The sequence below is a fragment of the Oryza brachyantha genome, chromosome 1 (assembly GCF_000231095.2).
Source record: "Oryza brachyantha chromosome 1, ObraRS2, whole genome shotgun sequence".
In the NCBI taxonomy this organism is placed as follows: domain Eukaryota; kingdom Viridiplantae; phylum Streptophyta; class Magnoliopsida; order Poales; family Poaceae; genus Oryza; species Oryza brachyantha.
Genome location: NC_023163.2, coordinates 11237678 through 11248146, shown reverse-complemented (window position 1 = coordinate 11248146; position 10469 = coordinate 11237678). Strand labels below are relative to the sequence as shown.

The 10469-nt window shown below is 39.1% G+C and overlaps 1 protein-coding gene across 1 annotated transcript; it reads left to right on the top strand.

The window, feature by feature from the left end:
* The first annotated feature begins 2492 nt into the window (after window positions 1-2492).
* Window positions 2493-10016, top strand: LOC102704109 (probable chromatin-remodeling complex ATPase chain). The gene is made up of 25 exons (XM_040523078.1): window positions 2493-2913; window positions 3273-3404; window positions 3500-3603; window positions 4074-4186; window positions 4655-4752; window positions 4859-5038; window positions 5123-5344; window positions 5476-5610; window positions 5703-5985; window positions 6066-6139; window positions 6364-6584; window positions 6661-6748; window positions 6831-6924; window positions 7014-7202; window positions 7271-7302; window positions 7393-7469; window positions 7551-7640; window positions 7741-7810; window positions 8023-8065; window positions 8157-8215; window positions 8313-8478; window positions 8619-8797; window positions 8880-9095; window positions 9529-9639; window positions 9725-10016. Exons 1-25 carry the CDS (start codon window positions 2587-2589, stop codon window positions 9743-9745), a joined length of 3324 nt encoding a protein of 1107 aa, XP_040379012.1. The 5' UTR covers window positions 2493-2586; the 3' UTR covers window positions 9746-10016.
* The last annotated feature ends 453 nt before the right edge of the window (window positions 10017-10469 follow it).

The following is a 10469-nucleotide window of genomic DNA, read 5'->3' as shown; positions in this document are numbered from 1 at the left end:
GGCCAGCCCAACTGAGGTAACACAATCCTTGCAGGTCAAGAAGACACGTAGTAGGTCCCAGCAACCTTACCAGTCGTGGACCCGGGCCGTGGGTCGCACCGGTCGAACCCAACCGCCCGCGTCCGGTCCGGGCGGATCCAAAACCCAAAGGACCAAGGTCGGCGGGCGGGCGGGACGCGCGGCGGGAGGCCTCAAAAACCCAATCCCCGCCTCGTCCTTGGCGGGAACGGAGCCCCCGCCGCCAAATGACCTTCCTACGCGTGGTCTTCTGTGAGCCACCCGAACCCGCCACCCTGACTCCGGGACCCACGCAGCATGCTCGCCGTACACCACGTTCACCGAGGCATTTCTCCACGCGCTCCCTGCTCCGAGAATTTTGTTTTCCTGCAGCACTTTCGCACGTACAACCCTGACACGTCAGTATTTGGTTTCATACCCTCGTGGACGGCCATGAACGTATATTTTTCGCTTTTGCAGCTATTTTATTTTGTTGGAGTATTTGCTTTTTGCTGCTCTGTCCTTGAGGATTTCTTAGCCAAGCCCCGATAACTTGGATAATTGCTATCAACATTATTTTTTGTTTGTTTGTCAAACAGTCATTTCTGATATTTTTCTCTGCCACTCTAGTACACTTGGTTAGTTTCTATGACTAGTGATCGATCAGGTTTATTTGCACTAGATTTATTTAGAGTGAATTAGGTAGCTAATACTCCCTACCAACGTTATTGTAAAAAGAGTGGGGACTGCTTTAGGATGCGTTCTTTTCAGCTTCCGGCTAAACTACTTTTCAAACTACTAAATAGCGTATTTCGTGCATAAATTTTCTATATAAAAATTATTTTAGAAGATCAAATAAATCTATTTTTTAAATTTTAAATAAGTAATACTTAATTAGTCATATACTAATTACGTTTATCATTTTACGTGCGGCTAATCAGCTCATGCAACAACCACCTTCGAACGCAGTTTTAGAACATCCCCAACAGCTCATCTATGCTGAAAATAGAGGATGAAGACTATAAATTGAGCTCTAATAAAACAGTCATTCTATCATCTATTTTTAGGTGTCATCCATATTTGAAAAGAGAACCTTCATATTCATCCTCCAAAGAGATATAGAGGATGTCATATATGGATAATCTAGTAGAGTACAAAGAGATATGAAGGACGAAATTAGTTTAGATGATCATTCAAATGAAGATATGGATGACTAAATGTAGATAAGTTGTTATGGATGCTCTTAGAAAGTGATATACTCTGTAGCAGTTTGCATTTGATTTATAAATAGCTTTGATTATTCTCTCCCTCCATTTGAATAAATAACATATATTATTTTTACACGGTCTCTAATATATTTTATTTGACTATTATCTTCTTTCGTAATATATATTGTCAACAACTACTATAAAATCAATGTAGTTTGACAATATTTTAAAATACAAATCTACACGTTATATATGTTACAACACACACTGTTAGCTCATTTATTTGCTACTTAGTAATATTTTAATATTGACTTTATGATAAAACAAATACACATTATATTTTCGATAAATGGAGTAAATTTTAGTGCCTATCCAGCTTAATAGATAATACCTTTCATTTTTTAACGTACTATAGTAGCCAAAACCATCATTATCCGTTAAATGGAACCGAGTGTTACTCGGTTGGCTAGCGTAGCCGCCGTTGTGCACACATCGCACCTAGTTTCAATGCTAAGCGATCATAAAATTTGGATGTCTCACTATGGGTATGGGTGGTATGTGTATAGTCCCTTATTAATTACTCCCTCCGTGTCCTAGATTATAAGAGATTTTAACTTTCTCTTTATAATATTTGACTATTAGTCTTATTAAAAAAATTAAAAGTATTATTTATTTTGTTTATTATTTTCTTTATTATTAAACATACTTTAAGTATTACTTATAAATTTTATATTTGCACTAAATTTTTAAATAAGATGGATGGTTAAAAATTATAACTGAATTCCTATATATAATGGGACAGATGTAGTATATAAGAGCATCCCCAATGGCTTATTTAAATTTGGTTATCTATATTTTCATTTGGATGATCATCTAAAACACTTTCATTCTTCATATCTTTTTTACTCCAGCAGATCATCTATATATGACATCATCTATATCTATTTGGAGGTTGGAGGGAGAACATCTAAATATAAAGTTTCTCTCTTAATATGGATCAATGGATGATATTCAAAAATAGATGATGAGATAGATGTTCTGCTGAAACTCAACTTTTACTTTTCATTCTCTATTTCTAGGATGAAAGATAAGATAGATGAGCTGTTGGGGATACTCTACGCATATTGCAATAAACCGAAATATTATTGGTTAATGTAAAGAGAAATGATACTCTGTATGCAATACTGAGATAGGAAAGGGAGGGAAATGCAAAAAGGCCAAAATGCACCTAAACACAAGGCCACTCGTATAAATGAGCTGCTCTGTCTTTTTTTTTTTCCCCAAATCGCTCGGTCCTTCGAATCCCCCGCCGCCTCTCTCTCGACGCATTTGCGCGCTCGAATCGAATCCCCCGAAACCCTAGCGCGCCACCGCCTCCCCAATGGCGAAGCCGGTGAAGTACGACGAGGAGGAGGAGATCTCGTCATCCGCTGAGGAGGAGGAGGAGTCGGACGGCGCCGCGTCCGGATCTGGCGACGAGGAGGAGGAGGACGACGAGGAGGCCCCGGCGGCGGCCGGCGGCGCGGCGGGTGGGGAGGAGGAGGAGGAGGTGGACGAGGAGGAGATCGAGGCCGTCACCACCGGTGCCGGCGCCGAGGAGGAAGAGGAGGACGGCGGTGCCGCCGGCGCCGCCGGGGAGGGCGAGGAGGAGTCGCAGTCCACCGAGGACGATGAGGCCGTCGGCGGGGAGAACGACGACGGGGATGAGGTGAGCTGGGGTCTAGGGTTTGGGTGCTCGGATCGGGTTTTTAGAGGGTTTCGAGTAGATTCAGTATGTTTTGGTAATGCACTTGCTGCTTTCCTAAATTTTGTGGGTTTGGGGGATCATTGCTGATGCTCGCATTTTTTTTGCAAACTACTTTATTCTCGGGGAAAATTCTGGTTTTGCGTTGCCGCTTTTCTGGGTGTAACTGTGGTCGTGTTACTCGCATTATGTCCTGCAATGTAGACATGTAGTTGTCATTTGCATTTTATCAAGCTATGTATTGTTGTACAATAATGTGAAGAATATTAATTAGGATAATGTTTGAATGGTATCATGCTCCTGCCTAACTTTGTCCCTTACAGACTGAAGATCATGCGGGAAGTGCAGTGGTAGGGAAGCGCGAGAAAGCCAGGCTCAAGGAGCTACAAAAATTAAAGAAGCAGAAAATACAAGCAATATTAGATACACAGAATGCTGCAGTTGATGCTGACATGGTATACTTTAAAAATCCTTCAATAAATACAAATGTCCTTCGGCTCATGATATGCTACCATGTGCACATAATTTACTTCCACCTGCTTTTTAACAGAACAATAAAGGCAAAGGACGGTTGAAGTACTTACTGCAGCAGACTGAAATATTTGCACATTTTGCCAAAGGGAACGAATCAAAAGAGAAGAAACCACGGGGAAGGTAAAAATATATTTGTTTGTGCATATAGTACTTGAGAGTTTGTCTCCCTGGAAATGTCATAGATCTTTGCTATTGTTGACCATGCTGATGGGACTGGAATGTAAATTAAAATACATACTTTAATGCTGAAAGAAGTATTAGGTCATGTTATAATGTTTCTGTTTGATATAGATGTCAGTAATCATCGGTCTCTTCCTCTGGTTAGTATTGTGAAATTGTGGGCTAACGATTTTAATTACACACTCAATGTTACATTGTAACCATATTATTATTTGTTGGGATTAATGAAGTTCTGAATAAATTTGTTTATCCAAGCAATTTACCTTGCATAGTAATAGTTCTTATGGTTTTAGGACATCACCTGTTAGTTATGTGCAGGGTCGTAACATGTTATCAATTTTAATGTTGTGCTTCTTGTTCGATGTTCCATGATTCAGTTATTTCTAAGTTCTAACACTGGTAGACTGCAGGGGACGTCATGCATCAAAGATGACAGAAGAGGAGGAAGACGAAGAATACCTCAAAGAAGAGGAAGATGCTCTTGCTGGTTCAGGGGGAACACGCTTGCTTTCACAACCATCATGTAAGCCCTTTCCCTTGGTAATTATTTGTAACTGTATCGTGTGTATGCTGCCACCATTCCATTAATATAAGACGATATGAAGGCAATCTTCTTTCATGCTTTGTGTGGGTTCTGTTCTTATTAAATTAGTGTTACTCCTATTCCTGCTCATAGGGATGGTGGCAATTTCCACATAACTTCTTAGGTGAGAACTGAACCAGCATTATCCCCCTGTTAATTGCTAATAGCCTTGTTTTCTGTTTTGATTTTTTCAATTATCATCAATGTGTAGTGTCTCGGTTTTTTTGGCTCTGCTTACCTAAATTGCTAGTATGCCTTAGTAAATGGGATTATTGTTTTACTTCTTGCCAGTTAGGCTGGCCTCCATTCGCTTCAAGAAAATAGAACACACTGTTCACACCAAAACAAGTCAATCATAAGTCAAGGTAAATAATGAATGTTTGATTGTAATTTCTGTTTGCTTTGCAGGCATAAAGGGGAAGATGCGGGACTACCAACTAGCTGGGCTTAATTGGCTCATACGGTTGTATGAGAATGGAATTAATGGCATATTGGCTGATGAAATGGTACTTTAGTTGTATAATCATTGTAATATGCCACAGCCAATGAAGCTTCCCCAATACCTTTTTGTAGTATTGTAATACTGTGCTTATACTTATATTTATTATTCAGGGTCTCGGGAAAACTCTTCAAACTATTTCTCTGCTGGGCTATCTGCATGAATTCAGGGGAATAACTGGTCCACACATGGTTGTTGCACCAAAATCTACTCTTGGCAACTGGATAAAGGAAATCCAACGTTTTTGTCCTATTCTACGTGCTGTGAAGTTCTTAGGAAATCCAGAAGAGAGGGTTAGTTTTATGGCCTCTGTTCTAATTTTTGATACGAAACACCTCCTGATGTTTTGCTGAGCATTTTATATTCTGTTTTATCAGAACCATATAAGGGAGAACCTGTTGCAGCCAGGAAAATTTGATATTTGTGTGACTAGTTTTGAAATGGCAATCAAAGAAAAAACTACACTGAAGCGTTTCAGCTGGCGTTACATTATTATTGATGAAGCACATCGCATCAAAAATGAGAACTCTCTTCTGTCTAAGACAATGAGGATTTATAATACAAATTATCGTCTCCTTATCACGGGCACTCCACTGCAGGTAGGTTTCATGTGGCCGTGCTTTTTGTTAGGATCATAACCATCAAAGTAATTTTGTTGCTTTACATTCCTCAAGCATTTGTTTTGGTTTTCACTCTGACCATTCGTTGATGCTATGATTGATGTATGCAGAATAATCTCCATGAGCTTTGGTCTCTGCTCAATTTCTTGTTGCCCGAAATATTTAGCTCTGCTGAGACATTTGATGAATGGTTTCAAATTTCTGGTGAAAATGATCAACAGGAAGTTGTTCAGCAGCTTCATAAGGTGAGTAATATAGATCCCATGCTCATTGAGATCATTTATTTGCTTATTTGGGACAACATGCATAAATCATGAACATGAATTCTTTTATGAAGGTTCTTCGCCCATTTCTTCTTCGGAGGCTTAAATCTGATGTTGAAAAGGGTTTGCCCCCCAAAAAGGAAACCATACTTAAGGTTGGCATGTCTCAGATGCAAAAACAGTACTATCGTGCTCTGCTTCAGAAAGATTTGGAGGTTATTAATGCTGGTGGTGAACGGAAAAGATTGCTTAACATAGCCATGCAGTTGCGCAAGTGCTGCAACCATCCATATTTATTTCAAGGTGCAGAACCTGGTCCTCCTTACACTACTGGTGATCATTTAATTGAGAGTGCAGGTATGTTTGTATCGTGAATGACATTTTTCCATTGCTATTGTACACTTCAATATTTAATCTTTCCTCCTGACAATCTGTAGGAAAAATGGTTCTGTTAGATAAGTTGCTGCCCAAACTTAAGGAGCGTGATTCTAGAGTCCTCATTTTCTCACAGGTGATTATACTCCATTCCATGCATATTCAAATGGTTTTTTACTACATGCATTATATTTTATGATATTATCATTTCTTCAGTGACATGCTTAGCTCTATATTTCTACATGTATGTAATTCATCTATGTGAATATGGTCTGAGTTCACTAGTGTTCATAAGCATGTTAGCCTCAAACACAATTTTGTTTCTACGAATAGTTTGTGACAGTTATGTTCATACTACAGATGACCAGGCTTTTGGATATCTTGGAAGATTATCTTATGTACAGAGGTTATCAATATTGTCGGATAGATGGAAATACCGGTGGAGAGGATCGTGATGCATCCATTGAAGCTTTCAACAAACCAGGCAGTGAAAAGTTTGTTTTCTTGCTTTCAACGAGGGCTGGTGGCCTTGGTATCAACCTTGCTACTGCTGATGTGGTGGTTCTTTATGACAGTGATTGGTATGGTGCTCTTTGCAAATTGGTTTCTTCTTAGCCTATGAATATGAATGTTAAATATTTAGTATGTTGTCTTCAGGAACCCACAAGCTGACCTGCAAGCTCAGGACCGTGCACATAGGATAGGTCAGAAGAAAGAAGTTCAAGTTTTCCGTTTCTGCACCGAGGTTCGTCGGTTTTTTCTTTGGAATATTACATAGCATTTTTTGTGCTGATATATAAGATAGAACGATGAAAACTAAATTTCAGTATACCATTGAGGAGAAAGTGATTGAGAGGGCATACAAGAAGCTTGCGTTGGATGCTTTGGTCATTCAACAAGGCCGACTGGCAGAGCAGAAGAGTATGTTTTTACTTCATGTATTTTATAATTAACGAGGGCATTCATGCAGCAGTAAGATATGGATTTACCTGGTCTTGTTTTTCTTTCAGCTGTCAATAAGGATGACCTGTTGCAGATGGTAAGATTTGGTGCTGAAATGGTGTTCAGTTCCAAGGACAGCACAATTACAGACGAGGATATTGATCGTATTATAGCTAAAGGAGAAGAGACAACAGCGGAGCTTGATGCAAAAATGAAAAAGTTCACAGAGGATGCCATTAAATTTAAAATGGATGACAGTATGTACCCCCTCTCCTTCCATCTCTCTCCCTCTGTCACTAAGGTCTAACTTAAGCTTTTTGTGCAGCTGCTGAATTGTATGATTTTGATGATGATAAGGTAATGATCAATCTTTTTGTTTGCTGTTTGAAATTTTATTTTATCACATGTACATTATGAACTGAATCCACTTTTCTTGATTTCTTGAAGGAGGAAAACAAGCTTGATTTTAAGAAATTGGTCAGTGATAACTGGATAGAACCACCTAGAAGAGAAAGGAAGAGGAAGTAAGCCTCTCTCTCTCTCTCTCTCTCTCTCATGTGCTATGTGTGTGGTACTCACTGACATAATTTAATCTATTGCTGCAGCTACTCTGAATCTGAATACTTTAAGCAAGCACTTCGCCAAGGTGCACCAGCAAAACCTAGGGAACCACGAATTCCAAGAATGCCACACCTGTAAGCTCTCTTGTTGCCTCTTTCATTTGTTGAAGAAGTTATGATAACTTTGTTGCTTCCTTCTGGAATTACTATCACTCATCCTGTTTTTGTTTGTCAGGCATGATTTCCAGTTCTTCAACAATCAAAGGCTTAATGAATTGTATGAAAAGGAAGTCCGGTACCTTATGGTAATTCCCTAGCTAGAATGTTTTTTTAATGTTTTCCTATATGTTGAGAAACTAGCTCAGCTCCGTGTTGCGCCTGATATGCTAATTTGATTAAATAGCATTTTTTTTCTGTACTCAGTTATTTTTTACTATCATTGATAATTTTTCTGTACTCAGTTATTTTTTACTTATCATTGATAATCACAATGCTAACTTGAGAAAATTTACTCCAGCAAGCAAACCAGAAAAAAGATACCATTGATGGTGAAGATGAAGGTAGGCTGGTTCTTGCCTTTTAAGTTGCAACTGTACGTTACATCATCCATATTAATCATGCTAATGTATATAATTCTTGTGCAATACTCAGATCAGCTGGAGCCTTTGACTGCAGAGGAGCAGGAAGAGAAGGAACAGTTGTTAGAAGAGGTTAGACACCATGCACTGTTGTGGATTTCCTTATCTGCCTTTTTGTTGCATACCTATCTAACTTTGATTTTGTTTTTTTATTGTTTGTAAATCTCAGGGTTTTGCATCATGGACGAGGAGAGACTTCAACACATTTATTCGTGCATGTGAGAAGTATGGTCGCAATGATATTAAGAGTATTGCCTCTGAAATGGAGGGGAAGACAGAGGAGGAAGTTCAACGATATGCTAAAGTTTTCAAGGAGAGATACAAGGAACTGACTGGTAAGCAATTAATTCAATTGAGTATACATGATTAATATATTATTGTTATATAACTCTTTGTCAACCAGCCAATTGCTTATGTGGGTGAGTTGGGAACTAAGGACTGCTGGCTGATAATTTTATTGACCATGTCTGAGCAGATTTTGATAGAATCATCAAGAATATTGAAAGGGGAGAGGCAAGAATATCACGGAAGGATGAAATTATGAGAGCCATTGGGAAGAAATTAGACCGCTATAAGAATCCATGGTTAGAATTGAAAATTCAGTATGGACAGAACAAAGGGAAGTTCTATAATGAGGAATGTGACCGTTTTATGGTATGCTTAGCATATAATCTTACTTTCTGCACAATTCTCTTTTTTTCAAATGTGATGTGTCTAATTTGCTGTCACATTTCAGCTTTGCATGGTGCATAAGCTTGGTTATGGAAACTGGGATGAACTGAAAGCTGCCTTTCGCATGTCGCCTTTGTTCCGATTTGATTGGTTTGTCAAGTCTAGAACCACGCAGGAGTTGGCCAGGAGATGTGATACCCTTATCCGTCTAGTTGAGAAAGAGAATCAGGAATATGATGAGCAAGAAAGGCAGGCAAGGAAAGACAAAAGGCTTGCCAAGGTAGATACATCTTTTCCTTGTGGTTTTAATGGTTTAAAGGCTGAACTCACTATTCTCATTGTTTGATGATTCACAAATTGTTTTGAGTACTATATTTCTTATGAAATGTTTTGGTTGCTTTGATTTGCCACAATGTATACCTGAAGTGTGGCATGTGCTACTTAAACAATTGACCATGGCTCATGAGTATGGCAACATTTAGCAAAACAATGTGATGCGGAGCAAGGAAGCATGCCACACGTTTGGCAGAGAACCAAATGCTAGCCTAATAGAGTCAGCATTGCAGACTAATGTGTGGCAACTTGTCGCACCAAACCACCACAAGCATCAAGACAGTCCCCCTAATTTCCTGCAAATGGATATCTATGTGGCTTGTAGAGATGCCAATTTCTATCATTCTATCATGTTCTCCTAATTCATTCTCTTGTTGCAGAACATGACACCGACAAAGCGATCTGCATTAAGGGTTTCAGAAGGTGACACTACTCCATTGAATTCATCAAAGAGACGACGGCAGTCCCTTATGGACGACTATGTGGGCTCGGTAAGCTATCAAATATTGCATTGTAAAATGACAAATCATGCACGTTCTGCAGGATTTTTACATGGTACTTCCGGAATATTTTCAGGGAAGGCGTAAGCGAGGTTGATCGAACTTTGCCTGCTTCTCCGTGCCAAACTTGTCGGAAGACTGATGTTTAATGCATCAAGGCGCACTCCACTCAAACTCTGAGGCCTGACTTTGATAGTGTAGTGGTATATAATATATGTTTTATCCGCGGTGATTTCATGGCCGCCCAGGCTAGCCTATGTATTAGGAATCAGATGTACTGTCGATTATCGACTTTTGGAGAGGTTATACTCTTGGAAGCCAACCTGTTTAAGTTGCTAAAGCTTTTGCCAAGCTGAGTTTGTGTACCAGCATACTCGTACACTTATTGGCAGAAATCTGTTTCTAAACCGGGTATTCTGTCTATGAAGAATGGATCAAATGCACCCCCCCCCCTCCCACACCCTGGGGCTTCAGGGAGTCATGGTGATTATTAGGCCATTTAAGCGATGCGATTCTGATACATTAGCCAACTCCAGGTAACTCATGACATGTGGTCATGACATGGCCAAGGTAGTGTGGTGATGACATGTGGACTATACAGAGCTTTAATGCAGAGTAAACAGGTACCCGTAGAGTGATAGTTGAAAAAGCTAAACAGTATATTTGTAAATAAAAAATAATTTATTGATAAAACTTTTATATGTGTATTCTTAGTGATTTAAAAGTTAAATATTAAGTTTTCTTTTTATTGTAGTTTATTTCGTTGTCTGCTTTTAGATTACTATAAAAATATACCAAAATTTCTATTCATAAATTATTCT